At 44.4% G+C, this 24,354-nt stretch overlaps 1 protein-coding gene across 1 annotated transcript in view; it reads left to right on the top strand.

Annotated features, from left to right (window-relative positions):
- Positions 1-24,074, top strand: part of gltpa (glycolipid transfer protein a) — a 59,836-nt gene extending 35,762 nt beyond the window's left edge. The window contains exons 2-5 of the mRNA XM_072479872.1: positions 9,248-9,306; positions 12,462-12,595; positions 14,085-14,235; positions 18,152-24,074. Coding sequence (XP_072335973.1) covers positions 9,248-9,306; positions 12,462-12,595; positions 14,085-14,235; positions 18,152-18,334 — 527 coding nt within the window. The 3' untranslated portion in view covers positions 18,335-24,074. The remainder of the gene's footprint in view (positions 1-9,247; positions 9,307-12,461; positions 12,596-14,084; positions 14,236-18,151) is intronic.
- Positions 24,075-24,354: the final 280 nt, after the last annotated feature.

Raw genomic sequence — 24,354 nt, 5'->3', positions numbered from 1 at the left:
CTGATTATTGTAGATTTAAAAACTTTAACTCAGCCTTGAATATGGTCAATGGTCCAACCTTCAAGGCTCTCTGGAGAAAAGAATTCCAAAAATGAATGACCCTCGAGTGAAGAAATTTCTCCTCACTTTGTCTTTGAGTGACCTCTTATTTTGACACTTTGCCCCTCGTTCTAGATTCCCCTACAGGGCAAACATCCTCTCAGCATCTACATCTTGCGTGTTAAAATAAAATTGCTCCTCGTTCAAGGTCCAACCTGCTCAACCCTTCCACATGATGCAAACTCTTCATCCAAGGAATTCACCTCGTGACCCTTTTCTGAACTGCTTCCTATGCATGTATAATTGGTGGCCCTGCCTTCAGATGCCAAGCCCCTAATTCCCTACCTAAATCACTCTGTCCCCCTACTCTTCTCTTCTTTTAAGACACTCCTTAAAACTTGCCTCTTCTGTAGTTTTCTGTCACCTGCCCCAAGTATGTTGTGTAGTTAGGTGTTAAATTTTATTTTTAGAGGGCTTGGAATGCTTTATGTTGGAGGTGCTATATAAACGCAAGTTCTTGCATTCACTACAGTTTTAATACTGAGCTTTCATTATTACTAAAAATGTGGTCGAGTAATTGTTCTCCCCTCCACAGGTTGTTCTTTTCTCTGTATTGTCTGTTACTCCAATGAGAGAATAATTACAAATCTCAAGTCCCAGGAGCAATACTTTTTATAAATTTCTAACCGCCCATATAGCATACAGAAATAATATGACTTGTGTCTGAAAATTTGATAATTAGGACTTGCCCTATATTGATAGCTGATTTCATTTTTTTTTAAAGCACAAAGGTTCAGTACTGAGTTATGCCAGCTTGCTTGGAATTTATCCTCATCTCACCTAGTGATTTGGAATAAACATTTTTTGACCGCCACACAGCTTCATTGCGTCTCCCCATTGCTTTTACCATTTCATAAGACTTTATTTTTTTTTTCTTACTCTGTCCCTGAAAGTGCTGCATTGAGCAGATGTCTGCTCTCTGGAATCTCATTGAAATGGAGATTTGTTTATGCACGCTCTGGACAGTAATTCTTGGCAGGCTCTTGAACCATTTTGCAGATTAATCACATATTAATATGAAAAGTTAGAGCACATGGGATTACAGGAAGTGTCTTGAGATGGATAGAAAGCTGTTTAGCAGACAGGAAGTAAAAAGTTGGAATAAATGTGTCCTTTTCTGATTGGCAGGGATCTGTGCTAGGACCCCATCTATTCACATTATATATTAATTTGGACGAGGGAACCAAATGTATTATCTCCAAATTTTGCAGATGATGCAAAGTTGGATGGGAGGGTGAGCTGTGAGGGGGATGCTTCAGTGGGATTTGGACAGGCTGAGTGGATGGGCATATGCATGGCAGATGCAGTATAATGTGGATAAATGTGAGGTTATCTGCTTCGGTAGCAAAAATAGGAAGGCCGATTATTATTTGAATGGGTGTAAATTGAGAGAGGTGGAATACTCAGCGAGACCTTGGTATCCTCGTGCATCAGTCGCTGAAAGTAAGCAAACAGGTCAGCAGGGAGTAAAAAAGGCAAATGGTATGTTGCCTTCCTAGCGGTAGGATTTGAGTATAGGAATAGAGATGTTTTACTACATTGTATCGGGCATTGGTGAGGTCACACCTGGAGTATTGTGAGCAGTTTTGGTCTCCTTATCTGAGGAAGGATGTTCTTTCTATGGAGGGAGTGCAGCGAAGGTTTACTCGGCTGATTCCTGGGATGGTGGGACTGTCCTAATGGGGAGACTAAATTGGTTAGGATTATATTCATTGGAGTTTAGAAGAGTGAGATGGGATCTCATCGAAACTTACAAAATTCTAACAGGATTAGACAAGGTAGATTCAGAAAGAATGTTCCCGATGGTGGGGAGTCCAGAACTAGGGATCATACTTTGAGGATAAGGGGTAAATCTTTTGGGACTGAGATGAGGAGAAATTTCTTCACCCAGAGAGTAATGAAGCTGTGGAATTCGCTAACACAGAACGTTGTTTAGGCCAAAACGCTGTGTAATTTCAAGAGGGAATTAGATTTGGCTCTTGGGGCTAAATGGATCAAAGGATATAGATGGAAAGCGGGATCAGGGTATTGAACTTGATCAGCCATGATCATAATGATGACGATGGGCAGGCTCGGAAGGGCCGAATGGGCTCCTCCTGCTTCTACTTTCTATGTTTCTATGAGACACTGACCAAGAGCAGGCATGGAACCAGTGGTAGGGGTATGAAATTTGAGTAGGGGTTAAACACAATGGCCTCAACCTTTCCAGTACCATGTCTGGAGGAGGTTGTAACTCGTGCAGGACTTAATGTTTGATACAGTCAGAACAATTGAGCTGCATATCATCCGTGTTCTTGTGGAAGCTGATCCCTTGTCTGCAGATTTTGTCGCCAAAGGGGAGTGTTTAGAGATGAATCCGAGGTGAAGGGGAGTGTTTAGAGATGAATCCGAGGTGAAGGGGAGTGTTTAGAGATGAATCCGAGGTGATTGAGTTAACTTGTTAGTGGCACGGATGCTTTTGAGGGAGATATTCGGGCTGAGTGGATCTTTGGTAATTTGACCACAAAAAGGTTGTTGAAAGGATGTGGTGAAAGCTAATCTTTAATATATCAAAATAACAAAGTTTAAAATATAGTATGGACTCAAAAATGGAAGCAACTAGCTAAACCTCAAAGTAACAGAGCTATTAAATACGAATATACACTGGGAAAATCAGCTAATGCGGTCACAGCACTTGTGAAATCAGCAATGGATTTGATTAAGATGAATAATAATATTCTATAACAATTGGTAAGAGGGAAGACCATTTGTATGAGGCATCAAGCAAGTTCCACTGAGATGGACAATAGAGGAGAGGACTTAAAGGGTGATGGTGTCAAGTTCAGAGCTGGAGACTGGGGCACAAAATGGTTTAAGGGCTTGTTAGAGAGAGGAATCCGAGGGAATGTTTGGCTTGATGGTGAAGGGGGAAGCAACTGAGGAAGCTACTCTCCATCTTAGTGAAGAAGGCTGCAATCGCCGGGCTCTGCCTTAATTGAAGATGAAGATATTCAAGGAGTCTCCTACCATTGAATATTTAATTTTCCACCACCATCCAGTGATTAAAATGTTGTTGAATGTCAAAGGGAGGTGCCTAGACTTTTCTTTTTGGAGATAGACATTGCCTGCCACTTGTGTGGTATGTATGTTACTTTGCCACTCAGCAGCCCAAGCCTGAATGTTATTGTACTGGTCTATCTACATTCGGGCACAGTGTGCTTCAAGAGTTGCAGTTGAGACTGACCACTGTGCAGTCATCAATGAGCATCTCCACTTTCTGACATGATGGAGGGTAGCTTATTGAGGAAGCTGAAGATAGTTGAACCTGGGATTGAAGTGATTAGCCTCCAACAACCACAGCGTTTTTTTGCTAGGTATGAGTCCAACCTATTATGCGCCAGGGTTTAGAGAACATCATGGCGTTCACCTGATCCACAACTTTATAAATGCCTTGGAGGAGGGGGCTGAAGGGTGGGTCAGTAAATTTGCTGATGACACCAAGATTGTTGGAGTAGTGGATGAGGTGGAGGGCTGTTGTAGGCTGCAAAGAGACATTGATAGGATGCAGAGCTGGGCTGAAAAATGGCAGATGGAGTTTAACCCTGATAAGTGTGAGGTGATTCATTTTGGTAGGACAAATTTGAATGCGGATTACAGGGTCAACGGCAGGGTTCTGAGGAATGTGGAGGAACAGCGAGAACTTGGGATTCATGTCCACAGATCTCTGAAGGTTGCCACTCCAGTGGATAGAGCCGTGAAGGCCTAACGTGTGTTAGCGTTTATTAACAGGGGGCTTGAGTTTAAGAACCGCGGGGTTATGCTGCAACTGTACAGGACCCTGGTCAGACCACATTTGGAGTATTGTGTGCAGTTCTGGTCACCTCATTATAGGAAGGATGTCGAAGCATTGGAAAGGGTGCAAAGGAGATTTACCAGGATGCTGCCTGGATTGGAGGGTAGGTCTTATGAGGAAAGGTTGAGGGAGCTAGGACTTTTCTCATTGGAGCGAAGGAGGATGAGAGGCGACTTAATAGAGGTTTATAAGATGATGAGGGGGATAGATAAATTGGACGTTCAGACTATTTTGTCGGGTGGATGTAGCTGTTACAAGGGGGCATAACTATAAGGTTCATGGTGGGAGATATAGGAGGGATGTCCGAAGTAGGTTCTTTACTCTGAGAGTGGTTAGAGTGTGGAATGGACTGCCTGCTGTGATAGTGGAGTCAGACACTTTAGGAACTTTCAAGCGGTTATTGGATAGGCACATGGAGCACACCAGAATGACAGGGGGAGGGATAGCTTAATCTTGGTTTCGGACAAAGCTTGGCACAACATCTAGGGCCGAAGGGCCTGTTCTGTGCTGTACTGTTCTATGTTCTAAGGTGTGCGCTCCTTGGGGTGGTGTTGGGGGATGATCGATGCCATGGGGGTTTATGGAGATGTTGGTGGAGAAGCATTAGGGTTACTAAAGCCAATTGCAGTTACACTACCACTATCCAACAATGATCAGTCAGCCCAGCACATCCTCGGGACTGTGTGCTTTTTTTCAAATTGGGCTCCTCTACAATGTGCGTTCTAATGTGTTGAATTTCAATATTCGATTAGCATCTTCATGACCCGAGGGTGGTTTTCCATGCAGAGCTCTACCCTTTATTGTTGCTGTATCCTTGTGAACATAAAAGAATTCATTACAATTTTTTGTGCTATCTCCAGAAAATGAATTATTCAGTTCTGGAAACACAACCGTGCCAGCTTGGGCCAGAAGTACTATTAGTTTCTATTATTGATGCTTTCTATTCACGTGTTGAGAGTTTTATTCCATTTTTATACTATTTTGTTTATCGCTTATGTAATGAATAACCAGCTGCCTGGTCATTATCAATTCATTTTGACCTGGAAATTATTATCCATCAATTTAATTTTATTGGATTATTTTTTTTCTGAATTGAAATGTTGGCTGTGATAAATTTTGATCTTCACAGCTCAGTTGGCAAATGCACTGACCAATGCTGATGAATGGGCGGCATGGTAGCACAGTGGTTAGCACTGTTGCTTCACAGCGCCAGGGTCCCAGGTTCGATTCCCGGCTTTGGTCACTGTCTGTTCGGAGTCTGCACATTCTCCCCGTGTCTGCGTGGGTTTCCTCCGGGTGCTCCGGTTTCCTCCCACAAGACCCAAAAGACGTGCTTGTTAGGTGAATTCTCCCTCTGTGTATCTGAACAGGTGCTGGAATGTGGCAACTAGGGAATTTTCACAGTGACTTCATTGCAATGTTAATGGAAGCTTTCTTGTGACAATAATGAAGATTATTATTATCAAATGCACAGTTCATCAAAGAAAAGCTGTCCTTCGCAACTCGGCATCTAAACCCGGAAAGCTCCAGGTTTGGTTTTCCCTGGTCTGTGCTGGGTTATTCCTTACTGTGTGTGGAGTAGAGGTGATGAGTTGGCATCAGAATCCCTAGACTTGTTAGTGGAAAATCAGTGTTTCTGCCCCATCTGATGTGATTTGAACTAATTGTTTTGCAGTTTTAGTGTAAAAACAATGCACAGAGATGTGGAATGCAATCTCCATGCTGTACTGAGGAACTAATGGCATTTGTGGATTCCTGTCTGCATTTTCAAGAGATTAGGAAAAACAGTAGAAAAGAAAAATAACTTTCGGTCTCACTTAAACTGATCAGCAGTACATCAGAAAGCATGGTCGGATCTACTGCTACTAACCATGGTCACACTTATCCAATGCAGAGATCATTTTGCTGATTTCCTTGCTGATAGTCTTGTGTATGTTCAAAATCCACTTGCTTCCGTTGTGTGGATGTGATTACAATCCCTCCGTGTTTGTGGGGTTTAAATCCATGCTTCATGCTTTGATGTAGCTGGCTGATGTGATGGGGCATTAATTTGGTGCTGTAGCATTCATTTGGTGTTGTGAGACTTTTCCCATGTTTAAGTCCAACAGGTTTATTTGAAATCACAAGCTTTCGGAGCGCTGCTCCTTCCTCGGGTGAAGTGGAGGCAGATTCACAATCACCGCATATATAGGAAAGACGCAATTGTGAGATAATTCCAGATTGGAATGTGAAGTACTTTACACCAGCCTGCCCCACGACGACGGCATTGCTGCAACACCGACAACTGCCAATCTCCAGATGCAATCATACAACCTTTGCTTGACCCTGGGCCAGAGCGTCTTCACCTTCGGCAACCAGTTCTTCATCCAGACACACAGAGCAGTCATGGCGAGCAAGTTCACACCTCAATATGCCAGCATCTTCATGCACTAGATCGAGCAAGACCCCCTCACCGCACAGGACCTTCAACCGACGTTATACACTAGACACATCAACAACATTTTCTTCCTTTGAACTCGTGGCGAAGAATCACTGAAATGACTACATGATGACATCAACAAGTTCCATCTTACCATGGACTACTCTCCAGAATCGGTTGCATTCTTGGACACGCGTATCTCCAAGGATAGACATCTTAGCACTCCACTCTACCGCAAGCGCACAGATAACCTCACAATGCTCCGCTTCTACCCTAAACACTTTAAAGAAGCCATTCCCTATGGACAAGCCCTACTTTACACAGGATCTGCTCAGACGAGGAGGAACGTGACAGACACTATAGATGCTGAAAGACTCCCTCGTAAGAGCAGGAAATGGCACTCGACCCATCGATCGACAGTCCCGACGCACCACAGCGAAAAACTGTACCGACATCCTCATAAGACGAATATGGGACACGACCGACAGATTACCCTTCATCTCCAGTACTTCTCCGGAGTGGAGGAACTATGACATCTTCTTTGGAGCCTTCAACATGTCATCGATGACGATGAATATCTCTCCCAAGGCCACCCCCACACCTCCACTACTTGCCTTCACACAACTGCCTAACCTCAAACAGACCATTGTTCGCAGCAAACTACCTAGCCTTCAGGAGAACAGCGACCCCGACACCACCCAACCCTGCAATGGCAACCTCTGCAAGCCATGCCGGATCATCGACATGGGCACTACCATCACACGTGAGAACACCACCTACCAGGTACAATGTACATACTCGTGCGACTTGGCCAATGTTTTCTATCTCATAACGCTGCAGGGAAGGATGTCCCGAGGCATGGTATATCGGCGAGTCCATGCAGACGCTATGACAACGGATGAACAGACACTGTGCAACAATTGCGAGGCAGGAGTATTCCCTTCCAGTCGGGGAACACTTCAGCAGTCCAGGACACTCGGCCTCCGATTTTCTTCGGGTAATCGTTCTCCAAGGTGGCTTTCAAGACACACAACCATGCAGAAACTGGTAACCAAGTTCCGCATGGATGAGGACGGCTCAACCGGGATCTCTGGTTCATGTCACATTGCATGTAACCCCCATCATACTGTCTGGGTTTGCAGAATGGTACAGGGCAGCACTGTAGCATAGTGGTTAGCACAATTTCTTCACAGCTCCAGGATCCCAGGTTCGATTTCCGGTTTGGGTCACTGTCTGTGCGGAGTCTGCACGTTCTCCCCGTGTGTGCGTGGGTTTCCTCCGGGTGCTCTGGTTTCCTCCCACAGTCCAAAGATGTGCAGGTTAGGTAGATTGGCCATGCTAAATTGCCCTTAGTGTCCAAAATTGCCCTTCGTGTTGGGGGGGGGGGGGGTTACTGGGTTATGGGAATAGGGTGGAGGTGTGGGCTTGTGTAGGGTGCTCTTTCCAAGAGCTGGTGCAGACTCAATGGGCCAAATGGCCTCCTTCTGCACTGTAAATTCTATGGATCCTACTAACTGGCTTGAGAGAATTCACACCTCAATTACCTGTGATTACCACTCACTCCACTCTCAACTGTTTGTTCCTGTAAAGATGTCTTCATCTGTAAACACTCATTCCAGCCATTCTTCACATTCCAATCTGTAATTATCTTGCAATTGTGTGTCTCCTATATGCTGTGATTGTGAATCTGCCTCCACTTTACCTGATGAAGGAGCAGCACTCCAAAAGCTTGTGATTTCAAATAAACCTGTTGGACTTTAACCTTGTGTTCTGAGACTTCCCACCCAGTCCACCCGGGCCGGCATCTCCACATCATGGCACAAACATGGACATAGACCAGTTGGGACAATATGATATGTTTCTGTATTCTAATACTATGGGTGGGACCGAACAGCCTGTCGCGTCTGATGCGATGAGGCCGTTAAATCGCCTAAGATTTGCGATGTTCTGAATGCCTTGCAAGATCTAATAAGATCTTGAGATGTCACGATCTAGATTTTGCCCTTGCCATTAGGCTCTTTTAGATATTGCCGTCTAATTACCCCGAGGCCTGGGATCAAATACCCATGTCTGGGAGACCTCGCCATGGCACTATTTAGCAACCGCATAACACGTGAACCAGTTGTAACGGCATCTGGGGGGGGTCTCCCAGGCCGGTCCCCTGGTGTTCGGGCTCTGGGCACGGTGGTACCGTAGCACTCTCACTGTAAGCTGGGCACCTTGGTAGTGCCGTGCCAAGATCGTGTCCGGGGTAATCTGCCTGTATGAGGTGGAGTGGGGTGAGGCGGGGCTCATGAACCCCCCCCCCCCCTCCCAAGGCGCCACCTTGGGGGGGGGGGGGGGGGGTCCAGAGGTCGCAGTAGGGTGCTGAGGGGATTGAGAGATCAGGGTGGCATTTAAAAATGGCACCCGATCTCTTCCTACACTGATCTCCGCCCGTCAGTGCAAGAAGTGAGATTAGTGTGACCAAACAGTGCTGTTTGTTAGCGGGGTCATTCTTGGTGCTGCGGCGCCGAAACCCACCCTGCCATTCGAGCCCAAAACAAGCCACCTATGTAAAAAAAAAAAGAAAAAAAAAATCGAAATAAGCACGATTAATTGTCAAATTACGTGTGTAGGAATATCGTCAAACTGGCTTTAATTCAGAATATATAAATTTAGTAAATTTAGACTGCACCCAAATTCTAAGAAAACGACGTGCAAAATGTATCGTGATCTATTCCTTTAAGCTTCTAAATGGTCAAACTATTTGCACTAACTGCTTGCTTTTGCAGAGAGTTAGACTTGCCTGTTGCACAACGTATTGTTTAATAATAGTGAATCAAATTGCGTTTCTTTATTTTCAGATTGCCTTGGGTCAACAGTATTCTCATCAAATTGCATTTATTTATTTTCAGATTGCCTTGGGTCAACAGTATTCTCACCAATCAAAGCAGATGTGACTGGTAACATCAGTGTAAGTAGTCAGGGCTGTGGCAATCCAACATGTGTGAATTGGTCTGTGCAGTTACCCTATTTTTGTTTTGGATGGGTTTATTGAATGTGTTGCAGTGTAGGATGTACAACGAATCTCATGTTTTCTTCCACCTGATCAGGGTTCCCATTCCTGGTCACTGTCCAGTAGCCATTGCTGCCAGTTCTGTGTACGGTTCGCTTAATGGCCTCCATGGCTGGATAGCTCGCTGTCACACATGAGAGGCACCGCGACAATAAGCTGATGGCACACTGCCTGTTCTTGTGAAAGCCTATCCCTCCTGTGCTTCTGATAAGTGTGTCGGGGGAATTAATGATAAGACCGTGTGCAATTTACAACAAATATTTTAAGCCCTGAAACGAGCAACGTAGTGTCAACACTACAACTAGATTTGCTCCGGGAACCTTTTTCATTGTTGCTCGCAGTTTTTGCTCTGAGGCTGCGCAGCCCTAGAGATGTACAGATGAGGGAGACTATTCTGTGCACATCGCTCAACTTTTCATAGAAACCTGCAGCTTTCAGTTCTACCTGCCTTTACCAACCCCTCTCCCTGTCCCCCACAAAGATGCATCGTGGAGTTATTCCTGAATATTCGCTTTCATCAATCTGAACTCTCCTATATCAGATTTATATTTAGTTTCTCACCGTGGGAATTTTTGTATTATTAGTGCTTCAAATTTATCTTTTCAGTGTATTTTTTGCCATTCTCAAGGTTTTGTTTACTTTGTCAGGGAATGTTGGCCAATAATTTGGCTAGTAATATTGAATATTAGTTCTCAAATTAAGTCATAATAATAACCTTTATTAGTGTCACAGGTAGGCTTGCATTAACACTGCAATGAAGTTACTGTGAAAATCCTCTAGTCGCCACATTCCAGGAACCTGTTCGGGTACACAGAAGGAGAATTCAGAATGTCCAAATTGCCTAACCGCATGTCTTTCGGGACTTGTGGGAAGAAACTGGAGCACCCGGAGGAAACCCACGCAGACACAGGGAGAACGTGCAGACTCTGCGCAGGCAGTGACCCAAGCCGGGAATCGAACCTGGGACCCTGGTGCTATGAAGCATTGTGTAAACTCCTTTACTTCTACTCTGGTTCTTACATTACCTTTTAAAGAAGAAACTCCCTGTCGGAGGTCTGAGTGATTCAGTTATAATGCACTTGCCTCTGATTGAGAGAGGTCTGGGTTAGAGCATAGGTCTGGGTTAGAGCATGACTCTGGGGCTTAATTTAGTGCTTGATTTATGGTGGCACTCTAGTACCATGCTGAAGGAATACTGCAGTGTTTTGGGAGAAGTGTTAAGTCATCTTGGTGGTTCAGGTTGGTACAAGGAGAGGATTAAAAGAGTCCTGCATTTATATAGCACTATTTATGAGCTCCAGTTGTCCCAAAGTGTTTTGTTCTTATTGAGGAATCTAAAAGGCCGTTAGCACAGTGGGGATCTAAATCTAAAAGGCCACGGTAGCACAGTGGAAGCAGCATGGTAGCAAATTGGTTAGCCCTGTTGCTTCACAGCTTCCCAGGAACGATACCTGGTTTGGGTCACTGTCTGTGCAGAGTCTGCACCTTCTCTGTGTGGGTTTCCTCCGGGTGCTCCAATTTCCTCCCAAAGATGTGCAGGCTAGGTAGATTGGCCATGCTAAATTGCCCTTGGTGTCCAAAAAGGTTAGTTGGGGTTGGGGGGGATGGGGTGGAGGCGTGGGCTTAAGTAGGGTGCTCTTTCCAAGGGCAGGTGCAGACTCGATGGGCTTAATGGCCTCCTTCTGCACTGTAAATTCTATGATAGGAATCACAATTGTAATGTAGGGAAACTTTGAGGACGCTTGCCTAACATGGCTCTTTGAAGAGGGAATGAGTATAGGATACAAGGCAACTGTGTGCGATCCTGCTGTCTTACAGATTTTGGTGTGTCAGGGAATCAAAGGATATGGTGAGTGGGGAAAGTGGAGTTGCAGCTGAAGATCGTGCAGAAAGCATATGGTCTACTCCTCCTATTTCTTCTATTATAAGCAGATGTGGCCTTAGCTTAACATCTGATCTGAAAGACATCTGCACCGACAAGTCCCTAAGTAATAGAATGAAATGTCAACCTACAGGGCACGAACATGATCTTCTGAACCAGGAGTAGAAGGGGTTTGGCTACTTAAATCTGAAAAGCAATGGGAAATTGTGTCCCTGTTTATTAAATGACTGATTTCATTTGGAACTTGTCTGTAAGAAGATAAAGGCACGTAATGTTAAAATAAATTATGACCATGTGAGCTATTGAGTACTCGGCCCAGGAATAAACCAGAAACTTGGGTCTGGGGTCTGAGGTGAGGGAACGGAGCAGTATGAAGAATTGATAATGGGAAGGAGGGAGCTGTCACTGTTGTGTGTGGGTGGGAAGTCATGGCAGACGAGATGTGCAGTTAATACTATCCATTGATAAACCTGGTTCAGCACAGCTCCGATTTGGCTTCCATCGACAACTTTGTATTTCTGTAGTGCCTTTAACATAGTGAACTGTCCTTGTACGCCTCGTAGGACCTTCATCAGACCAGAAGGGAGATATTGGGATCAGTGTTTGAAAGCTTGGTCAAAGAGGTAGGTTTTAAGGAGCATCCTGAAGGAGGAGAATAATTACAAAGGTTTCTTCCAGAAATCTTGAGCAGTTGTATAGCCACTACATTACCCATTTGCTATTTATCATTCATCAATGACATGATAATTAAGAGCAATGTTATTAACTAATGATTCAGTATGTACTCCTTGCCCCGGTCCCATGTGTTTCTAGCTCACTGTTAAATGCAGTGTATATATGGAGACAAGCTCCATTCATTCAACTAGTCACTTTTGGTCACGCCTTTTCACTCTTGGTTTAGCACAGGGCTAAATAGCTGGCTTTTAAAGCAGGCCGAGGCAGGCCAGCAGCACGGTTCAATTCCCATACCAGCCTCCCCGAACAGGCGGCGGAATGTGGCGACTAGGGGTTTTTCACACTGACTTCACTTGAAGCCTACTTGTAACAATAAGCGATTTTCATTTCATTTCATTTTCATTTCAAAGGAAATTGTAGCTAACTGAAGGACTGAATTTTGACTCTCCTGAATGTTCGACGTATGTGCAAAAGTTGTTTATTTTATTTTATACAGAAAATCAAGACTGTGTATGAGACAAATCCCACAAAATTCAAAACATTGCAGCTAATTCTGGAAGGAGAGAAGGAACTACATGGCACTGAGTGGCCAAAGGTCGGAGCTACACTGGCGCTGATGTGGCTAAAAAGGTGAACAGTCTAATTTATGTAGCTGTATTTGCCTTTTGTTTTTGGCTTTCTCCCCACAATTTAGCTGCCATCATCCAAGTGGTTGTTCTTTGTACGTGAGCTTGAACAGTGGAGCTGTTTTCACTATAGAGGGGCCACAACAATGCCTAAATCTGTATTCCTGAGGTCCTGAGGCAGGACTGGGTAGCCCTCGGGCACATAAATCTTGGCTGACTTTTCACTATTAGGTAGCCATTTAAATGAGGCTTCAAATTACATGTCTCCCTGTCTAGCTCTTTGCTATTATTCATGTCTTTATGATAGATTTCTTCTTCAGATGCCCTATGAAAGGCTACCTCCTCTTGCCCCAACACTATCTCATTTGTTTTATCGTAATTACAGTAATTGTACTAAGTGGAAATGAGGTTTTCACTTCGTAAACGAGTGTTGTTGCCAGCTGTGAACAATCACTTGTTTAGATAGAGCCTCGTCTTATTTTCCAAGTCATTAGTCATTGAATCAGCAATGTAACGAACCTTGAAATTGATTTTGTTGTGATGAACAGCCATGGTAAGAAAAATAAACTAGGAACCAAGATATAACTGGTTAACAACAGTAAACAGCATTTTATTAAAATTCTGTGGGTGTCACTGGCTCGGCCAACATTATTGCCTAAGCCTTAAGTGGCAGGTAAGCACCAACATAGCCCAGTTGGGCAAAATGGCCAATTTTTGGGATGCAAATTCTGTGGCCAAGGAATGGGAGTGTACTTGCAGATGTCCAAATTACACCTTTTTAAAGTGAAGGAGCTGCCTGTCCTATGGATTTAGATCTTTGGGAGAACGAGCATTTATCTTAGCCCCTTTCATCATCCTTCGGAGATCCCAAAACACTTCACAGCCATTGTAACACTTCAGTAATGTAGCCGCTGTTGTGTTGCAGGGAAACGGTCCATCCAATTTGCACTCAACAGGGTCCTGCAAACAGCAATGAGACAGAAAGACCAGTCAATCTGTATTTGGTGTTGGTCAAGTGATGAATGTCAACCAGGGCAAAAGGAAAATCCCAAGTACGATCGTATATTTTGTAACCACCAGAGTGCAGGCAAACTGCGGTTTAACATCTCGTCCAAAAATTGCACCTGTGAGTGTTGGAGCCCCTTGGGAGAGTGCTGAACTGACAGCTTTTATTATGTTCTCTGGAGTGCAGCTTGAATGCACAGCCTTCTGATTGCGAAGCAAGAGTGCTGCCATTGTGTCAAGGAAGATAACTCGAGCTTGCAAGGATCTAATTCTGATAGCAGTCTGGAAATGAATTAATTTACATTAATTGGGGGTCCTACCATTGTTTCTACATTGGTATGTGAACTGAAATAAATAGATACAATGTGTAATATCAGCGACTATTAGATTCATGTTTAAAAATTAGTCTGGTTTTTGAAATCAGGTGGGGGGGGGGGGAAATCTTGTTTCTGTGTGATTTTATTTTATTTCCCCATCCACTTTTGCAGGGGTTTGAAGTTCATACAGGTTATGCTGCAAAGCATTGCAGATGGGGAGCGGGATGATGCAAATCCAAACCTCATTCGAGTCAATGCAACAAAAGCATACGAATTGGCCCTGAAGAAATATCATGGCTGGCTTGTACAAAGACTATTTTCTGTGAGTTTTCTTTTGCATTCGCTTCTTGCTTGAACCTGCTCACACATACTGGGCTGCAACCAAACTTGGCAAGCCTTTTCTGGAAGTTACTTCCAGGTCAATCTTGCACGGGCTCACGCATGCATACTGACCATCCCTGTGAAGTATCCCAGGGCCTGTGGGAGATTGCTCTTGGATCTCCGCATCTTCCAGGGGGATGGGGAGACTAGGAAAAAACACTTCAAAGAATTGTTCTAACTAGAATATTCCAGGTTTAAACATACTCTGAATTTTCCAACAACACCATAGAAATGTTATAGTGCAGAAAGAGGACATCCAGCCCATCATGTCTGCGCCAGCAAAAAAAATGGAAAAAAAACTAGCCGCTCATTCCAATCGTTTTTTTCCAGCACCTGGTCCATAGCCTTGCAAGTTACAGCACTTCAGATAGAGATCTAGGTACTTTTTAAATGAGTTGAACGTTTCAGCATCAACTTAGGCATTCCGGATGGCCACCACCCGGTGAAAGATTTTCCTTTCTACCCCGTCCAGGCTCCTCCTAATTTTGCGCATCTCAATTAGGTTACCCCTTAGCCTCCACTGTTCGAAGGAAAACGTCCCCAATCTATCCAATCTCTTGCTCCACATTGTTGCAATTTTCAAGCTCTGGTAAAATTCTTGTAAATCTTCTCTGCATGGTAATTATGTCCTTCCTGTAATGTTGTGCTGACCAGAACTGTACACAAAATTCCAGTTGTGGCCTAACTAATGTTTTATACAGTTCCATCATTATATCCCTTGCTTTTGTATTCTTTAAAAAAATATATATATTTATTAAAGTTTTTCAACACAATTTTTCTCCCTTACAAACAATACCCCCCCCCCCCCCCCCCCCACCTCGTAACAAGCAAAAACGAGAAATCGCGCAGAGCAAGATATATACGTGGCAAAATGATATATTTACACAGCTTTGTACACTGGCCCTCACCTGTACGTGCCAGTTTACCCAACCCTTCATGTTATCTCTTGCTCATCCACCCTCCCAGGCAGTCTCCCCCCCCCCCCCCCCCAAGGTTGCTGCTGCTGCTGACCGACCTTCCTCTAACGCTCCGCGAGATAGTCTAGGAACGGTTGCCACCGCCTGTAGAACCCCTGCGCAGACCCTCTCAAGGCGAACTTAATCCTCTCCAACTTTATGAACCCAGCCATATCATTTATCCAGGCCTCCAGGCTGGGGGGGGCTTCGCCTCCTTCCACATTAGCAAGATCCTTCGCCAGGCTACTAGGGACGCAAAGGCCAGAATGCCGGCCTCTTTCGCCCCCTGCACTCCCGGTTCGTCCACTACTCCAAATATTGCTAGCCCCCAGCTTGGCTTGACCCGGACTTTCACCACCTGAGATATTGCTCCCGCCACTCCTCTCCAGAACCCCTCCAGTGCCGGGCATGACCAAAACATATGGACATGATTCGCCGGGCTCCCTGACCACCTTCCACATCTGTCCTCTACCCCAAAGAACCTACTCAACCTCGCCCCCGGCAAGTGCGCTCTGTGGACCAGCTTAAATTGTATCAGGCTGAGCCTGGCACATGAGGAGGAGGAGGAATTAACCCTACCTAGGGCATCAGCCCACAGACCTTCCTCGATCTCCTCCCCCAGCTCCTCCTCCCATTTACCCTTCAACTCTTCTACCAGCGCTTCCCCCTCTTCTTTCAACTCCTGGTGTATTTCCGACACCTGGCCCTCCCCGACCCATACACCCGAGATCACCCTATCTTGAACTTCTTGTGCCGGGAGCAACGGGAATTCCCTCACCTGTCGCCTCAAAGCCCTCACCTGCATATATCTAAAGGCATTTCCCGGGGGTAACTCTAACTTCTCCTCCAGTGCCCCTAGGCTCGCAAACGTCCCGTTGATGAACAGGTCCCCCATTCTTCCAATCCCCGCCAGATGCCAGCTCTGGAACCCCCCGTCCATCTTCCCCGGGACAAACCGGTGGTTACCCCTGATCGGGGAGCACACCGATGCTCCCATTGCACCCCGGTGCTGTCTCCACTGGCCCCAGATCCTTAGCGTTGCTGCCACCACCGGGCACGTGGTATACTTTGTCGGCGAGAGCGGCAGCGGTGCCGTCACCAACGCCCCCAGGCTCGTTCCTTTACAGGACGCCATCTCCATCCTCTTCCATGCCGCCCCCTCTCCCTCCATAACCCACTTGCGGATCATCGCCACATTTGCTGCCCAGTAGTAGCTCCCCAGGTTTGGCAGCGCCAACCCTCCTCGGTCCCTACTGCGTTCCAGGAACCCTCTCCTTACTCTCGGGGTCTTATTCGCCCACACAAACCCCATAATACTCCTGCCTACTCTCTTAAAAAAGGCCTTGGTGATCACGATGGGAAGGCACTGAAACACAAACAGAAACCTCGGAAGGACCACCACTTTGACCGACTGCACTCTACCCGCCAGCGAGAGCGGTAACATGTCCCATCTTTTGAAATCCTCCCCCATTTGCTCCACCAACCTCGTCAGATTCAGTTTATGTAGGGTCCCCCAACTCCTGGCTATCTGGATCCCCAGATACCGAAAGCTCCCCTCCGCCCTCCTCAGCGGTAGGTCCCCATCCCTCTTTCTTGGTCCCCCGCCTGTAATACAAAGAGCTCACTCTTCCCTACATTGAGCTTATAGCCCGAAAACTCCACAAACTCCCATAGAGTCTGCATGACCTCCACCATCCCCTCCATTGGATCCGCCATGTACAGCAACAGGTCATCCGCATATAGCGACACCCGATGCTCTTCTCCCCCTCGGACCACCCACCTCCATTTATTAGACTCCCTCAATGACATGGCCAATGGTTCGATATCCAATGCGAACAACAGGGGGGACAGGGGGCACCCCTGCCTCGTCCCGTGGTACAGTCGAAAGTACTCCGACCTCCGCCTGTTCGTCGCTACACTCGCCATTGGGGCTCTGTAAAGGAGCTTAACCCAATTGATAAACCCTACCCCGAATCCAAACCTACGCAGCACCTCCCAGAGGTACTCCCACTCTACTCTGTCAAAGGCCTTCTCCGCGTCGATAGCTGCCACTATCTCCGCCTCTCCCTCCTCCGATTGCATCATTATCACGTTTAAGAGCCGCCGCACATTGGTGTTTAGTTGCCTGCCCTTTACAAATCCCGTCTGGTCCTCGTGGATTACCCCCGGGACACAGTCCTCGATCCTCGTGGCCAGCACTTTTGCCAGCAACTTTGCATCCACATTGAGGAGCGAGATCGGCCTGTACGATCCACATTGCAGTGGGTCCTTGTCCCGCTTTAGGATCAAAGAAATTGTCGCTTCCTACATTGTCGGGGGCAGGGTCCCCTCCTCTCTTGCCTCATTAAAGGTCCTCACCAGTAGCTGGGCCAACAGGCCTGCGTATTTCCTGTAGAACTCCACCAGGAATCCATCCGGTCCCGGGGCCTTCCCCGCCTGCATGCTCCCCAAACCCTTGCTCAGCTCCTCCAACCCAATTGGTGCCCCCAAACATGCCACCTCTTGCTCCTCCACCCTCGGGAATCTCAGCTGATCTAGGAATCTGCTTTTGTATTCAATGCCTCGCCCAATAAAGTAAAGCATTCCGTATGCTTTCTTGGCCACCTGTCCTGCCATCAACAAGGATCTGTGGGCATTCACTCCAAGGTCTCTCACTTCCTCAACCCCTTGAAATATCTTCCCGTTTATTGAGTATTCCCTTGCTTTGTTTGCCCTCCCCAAATCTATAATTTTAATTAATTTGCTTAAGGGAAGAGTGTGTAGTTACCGATGCAATCACTGTCAAAACCCACCAGGTCTGGGAGACCGGACATCAGTCAGGATGCTGGACAATTGGGATGTGCTGAGGGGCAAGCTTTGAAGTGTTGACTGCAGTACGTGACCTTGCATTTTGTTTTGCAGGCCGCAGTTTACGCAGCTCCATATAAATCTGACTTTATGAAAGCGCTGTCGAAGGGTAGAGATGTCAAAGAAGAAGAATGTGTAGAGAAAATCAGACAGTTTTTAGTCAACTTCACTGTGACTATTGACGCAATCTATGAAATGTACACAAAAATGAATGCTGAGATGGATTACAAGGTCTAACACCTGCACTTAAGTGTGTCTCTCTCTCGCGCTCTCTCTCTCTCCAATTAACTAACTGTAATCACTGTGATTTTGATAACTTTTTAGGTTGCTGTTTCTATGGGTAATGATCATTAACCAGCAGTAATAATTAGTGTGGAATCCAGGCAGAAGAGACACCATCTCTGTGAAGTTGATTTGTGTGTGAGTTACTGTGTTCTTCTGAACTCTAGTGCTGTAATTAACAAATTCAATCAGGTCCATCCATCTCTTGAGTCCTATTAGCTATCGGTTTATCTGATGAAATAGTGGAGCGTATATTATTTTCTTTCTTGTATTAATTGATCATATAACAAATTTACAAGGTTTTTATAGGGTTACTCTCAAAATACGTGGCCTTTGACTGTTTATAACGGCGATGTTGCGGGAAATGTAAAAGCTCAACGTGCAAATATTTCATCTTTTACTTTTCAACTGCCAGGAGGCGAGGCTAACTTCCTATAATTTAAAGAGAGCAGTTCAAACTGATAAATGAAGCCACATCCTTTTCTAAAATTGTTCCTTGCCATTTTACGGGTATCCTATGTATTCTATGGTTAAATTTAGATAAACTTGACAATTTGGATGTCAAATTCCAGCACACTGAATCACCAAATCCCATTTATTTTTTCCCCTCCTGCCCCTCTCTCAATGCTGCTAATGCCTGCTGGGGTATGATCCATTCATCTTGTGTGAGCCTAGATAGTTATATCAGCAGACTGTTTGGCTGTGGCGGGACACTGCACATAGTACAGGCTCAGATGTAATCTCCACTTGGCTCAAGTTGCTGAGCAGTGATTCAGCATAGAATCTCTGCCTGCTTTTTCTCTCCTGCTCTCTCTCTCTCTCTCTCTCTCTCTCTCTCCTCTCTCTCTCTCTCTCCTCTCTCTGTCCTGGCCCACATCCTCAAACCACGGGAGCTGAAGGCAGTTCCTGCCAGGCATGTGGCAACTAACTAATTTGACACCAGACCTGGGATGAAGTCTGTGATATTCCATGCTGGATGGCTCACTTTAATTAAAACATCAGGGGGGGCTCTCACCCTGTTTTTTTTTCGAAGTAAAGAAAAGTATTTTAAAATGGGTTGTAGTATGGACAGTTTAGAAAAATCAGCCTGAACCTTTCCAGAAATCCTACTGGAAGTAGAACATTTCTTGACCTTGTTAGCAAACGATTACTAGGGACATGAACATTAAAGAGATAAAATTGTAGGTTTTTTCTAACTGCTCTGTTTGGCGAGCTTCCTGTCTGGCCTTTTTCCCCCCTTTCATTTATTAAATCTGGAAGTCTCAAGATCATTGCAGGATATCCAAAACCTGCCATCAGTTTGGCACTTTTAAGTGGCTATAACAGTCAGCTGGAGGCTGAGACTATAGAACCTGTAAATGAGGAAATTCCTATTAGTCTAAATCAGTGAAGCTGAAACAAAATTTATCCGAATAAATTTAAACCGAGTCTGACCTTGGTTTCTATTTCCAAGAGCAATAAGCTGAGTCAGCTGGTTTTAAAAAGTCCAGATTGTCCTTTTTCTAATTTTAAACTTGTTGCATTTCAAATATTTCAACACCCTGTTGGGAGATGCCCTTGCTGATTGTTCATTTGCTGGTTATAAGTGGTGATTCTGTCTCCGCTCTCCCCCCCCCTCGCTGCTGAGCTCTTCTGCTATCTTGCCATTTCAGATTGACATTTCGCTTCCTGCGATAGCCAGTTTCAAACTGCACTCCTTTTGAGAGTGCAGTGTTGAACTGCTGAAAATGAGCTAACATGACCAGCTTTTTAATATATTGTATGATTATTTGCCATCCAATGACCTCTCGATAAACGGGATTACAGTCCCTTGATAAGTCTTTCAAGCCCAGGGACTTGAGATCAGCTGACTGACTAAACCAGTGATTAGAATTTTGGAACTTCCTTGTTCTGTACTTTGACAACAACTGGTTCCTTTACCCATTCAGCATCAGGAGAATTGAGATGTGTGTTTTGTCTTATTATATTCAAACAATGGCTGTTAGCATGAGTTGCTGCACAGGATTGTCCCTCTTAACAAAAAAAATCTATTGACTATTCCTGTCTGGGAAGAGGTAGATAATTTGGCAATAAGTTGTCAATATCACTCCAAGATGTGACCGAGTAACTTTTGGTTTCGGAGAATTGTCAAATTAGTGCAATAAAAAAGATGGGATGGAAAAATAGTCGAGGAGAGGGAGCTTGGTATTTGGCAGTGCGGCCATTGAGTGCTTGATGCTAACAATATGGCGATGTCTTGTATTCCTGTGCACCAATATCCCCTCACTTTGAGCATAAGATTTCCAAAACAGATCTTGTATATATTGTTGCTTCAATTGTCACATTGAAAAAAGAAAGGAATTTTTGGCAAATTATGTTTAACTTGACCTAAATCAAACACGTGTGCCAACTGTGTTTTGCTATCACTTGAAGCACCGGGGGGGGGCACTGCATGGTGGTGGGTGGGAAATGCAATGTGGGGGTATTGGTGGTCCCATGACAGTCGTGACTGAAACCTCAGTGCCTTCTCATTGCGGCTCGTTATAAATGATGTTTGTTTTGAAACCTGGGCAGACCAGGTTCACTCCGAGCAATCTGAGACCATGTTTTAAATTATACTTGGACCTATTAACTATGATAGTTCGACAGTAATGAAGTTTTCAAGAAATAATGAAGCCTTTTTCTGATTTGAGGTAGGAGAGAGGACTTCCACTTTAATAATAGTGTCCCAAGATCATTCCAGCTAACTGCTTCCACAGAGTAAGTCTGTCATTTAAGTATGTTTGATGTTGACCAGATTTAGAGTTTGTTTGTACTGCGTTTTAGTCTTAATGTGGGATCTCATGCAATGGCCTGAAACTTGGGCATCACTTATTTTGATATGCTTGTTGACTGTTGCACTTTGCTGATCTTGTGTGCTTTTATGACAGCTTTGTTTGATTACGTCTCTATTTAATTAATTTTTTTTTCCTTTTGGATTTGTTAAAGAATAATGGAATGAATGAATAAATAGTCTATTTAGGGAAATCTCAGTAATGCCATTGGTTTTTTGGACCGCAGCTTTTATAACCATGGGGCATGACATTTTTTAATCCTTAAAGATTGCAGTCATTAAGTTTTGCAATTTCTAAAATCTCTTTCCGCTATTTCTACCTCACCTGGAACTTCTGGCTTGAATAAAATCTGAGTTTGTCAGGAGGGCAGCCGTGTGTGTGTGTGTGTGTGTGTGCGTGTGTGCGTGTGTGCGTGTGTGCGTGTGTGCGTGTGCAAGTGTTGCATTCCCTTCCTGTTCCTCAGCATAGAATGCCTTCCCTCTCACAACTATCTCTGCTTGATGGCAAGGGCCTGAGAATTATTCAAGTGGACTTGGGTTTCAAGTGAAGGATATGAAGTCGGGTAATGGTAGTGTCAACATTTGCGCTGTAATTGAACAGTGGGTGATACCATTAACTGGATATGTGCAATATTTTGACCCTTGCTTTAACACTGCAAAGTGAGCTAAACTTAACCTGATTATGCACCAGGTGAGTTTACTATGATTATTGGTTGACTTATGGGTATGACACATTTTTGGGAAATAACCTTTTCACTGATTTCTTGTTAATGTATACAATATTCCACATTAAAATGCTTGGAAATATTACTAGAGCCTTCCATTTATTGCAATCTGTGATGACAGCTCATTTCCTAGAAAAGCCCACATTATTAGCAATATTATACAGTTCTGTCATGTATTACAAGGTGGCAACCTATCTCTAATGCATGGCAAGCTGATAAGCGACTGACAGATGGATTAGTGTTTCAAATGGGTCCATTCACTAAAACCTGTTTGGTCCATCAAGAGATGTTCCTTCCATCATTTGGGCAAAGTTGCCAGTTCTGATGAGGGATCATTAAGCTAGATCTTTTGCCTTGCCTGCTTGTCAGATTGACTTTGATGAGTGCGCTGGGCTGGCAGAGAGGTTGATATCCTAGAAGGAGGAAATCAAAAGTAGAGCCTTCATCTGAATCTATCTGGACTCTTTGTCCAGATTGGATACTGGTGGGGCTGCTTCCTGTGCCTAGCATGTTCTCTTTTCTTCAGTGCTGGCAGCTTTTTCTATACATATTTAAAATATTTGTTAAAATGATCAAGAATCTCTTGTGTTTCTGTTGTTGTCTTGACGTGCTTGCTGCACCACTGCCTTCTGATGCACTGCTGACTGGACGCTAACCCAGCTAGCACAAAGCAATGAAGTCCTCCACTGCAGAACAAGATCTGTGGCAGCTTGTATGTTTTTGGAGGAATTTTCCAATAATCCTGAGCCAGTTGGGAACCTTAAGATTTGTTTTGCAATTTATATTGGAGTGTATTTGTAAAAGGTTACATGTGCTAAACACTGCAAAAAGTGCCCCCAACTCAAATTCTGTTCCTGATCCGATTATTTCCTGACAACCAGACGCTGATTTAATTTAAGATCATTATTAAGTTAGTGTAGATGGTGAATGAACAGCATTGAGTACACTGGCTGTTGGAATGGACAGACTGAGCATCTATAGACCTGAATAAATGAACCCTTCCCCTGCTTTGGCAGGTCACTTTAAAAAAAAATTTGAGGTGGTCAGTGTGTCATGTCAGTGGGCTTCAGGCCATATGGTTGTAAACTGTTGAGCTTGTGGTTTATGATGTCACCCAAATCCATCTCTTCCCATCCCTTCCCTGTGTGATGCTGCTGACTTCTAAAACTCCACGTGTTCTACTTACTATTTTTTTTTGGGGGGGGAGGGGGGGGAAATGTACCATTGTTTGTTTTTACTATGGTAACAGTTTCCTATTGGTAACTACAGAAATAAAAAGACTGCTGTATCTGGGCATATATTTTGCTGCCTTGAGTGGAACATGGGCCTTAACTAAACATCTAAACTTCATGTCAGTAAACTCCTTTTGGATTTTCTTTTAACACTTGAACTGGTTTTGGAGTTCTCTTTATGCACTAGATTCTGTAAACTATAGAGTTTCTCTTTTTTTTTTTTTACAAGCTTCTGTTCAGTCTTGCGGACCATGTTTATAAATTGTGTCCTACTTGAATGAAGGATCCTTTTTTTATATTGGAGAATGCACTATTAAAGGAGGGAGTCTCAGCATCAGGATCCTGTGATTTGAGTTTTATTCTCTTTTGAAATCTTTCCCTCCCCCCTGGCCTGAAATAACCTTATTTAAGGCAGGAGATTTTATGGATACATTTTCAGTACAATGCCCAGAGGGGCATTCTTGAGGCTGGGTGGTGTTACTGGCCAGGCTACCATTAAGGACACAGCCTAGCCTGATTCCTGACCTGACCAGACATTCAGGCTCATTATCCAGCAGGATTTGCTCATCAGGAATGAGAACTCCTGACTTTCTTTCCCAGCACCTTTTTTATAGCTGGATCCCTGGCGTCCTCTTATTGCCTCCGGTGTGATCGGCTAAGGGAGTACAGCCCTATTTCACCTTGTTCATCACTGCTCCATAAGATGTGTTTACTGACGAGTGTGGGGAACTACAGTTCACTTATTGTTTTTTTTGCTTAAAGTGGATTATAATTATTCTGAAGGTGTACTGATGGAGAGACTTCCTCAACATGGATCCTAAAATGTAAAATGTCTTTATTTTAAAAACGAATGAATAAAGTTTATCTCCAGTCAGATTGGTACAAATGTTTTAATTGCAATAAAACTTTGAGCCTATTTTGTCACAGCGGTGTGTAGTGTCATGACTTCTGTGTTGCAATAATTTCTATGAAAGGGGAGTTTGCATTTATATAACATCACACATTTCACTTTTTTCACTTATTTTGAAGCCATTTTGCACCCAGACAAATGTTGACAAATATTGGATAATGGAGGTGTCGCCATCTGCACCTTAACCACGAGATGAGAGACAGGAGTTTAATTTGAATGTCTCATTTGAAGGATACCACCCCTGCAAATGCAGCAGCTCTGGAGAAGAATTTGAACCTGTGCTCTTATTCAAATGA

Source organism: Scyliorhinus torazame, chromosome 1 (genome assembly GCF_047496885.1).
Source record: "Scyliorhinus torazame isolate Kashiwa2021f chromosome 1, sScyTor2.1, whole genome shotgun sequence".
In the NCBI taxonomy this organism is placed as follows: Eukaryota; Metazoa; Chordata; class Chondrichthyes; order Carcharhiniformes; family Scyliorhinidae; genus Scyliorhinus; species Scyliorhinus torazame.
This window is presented reverse-complemented; position numbering and strand designations above follow the sequence as displayed.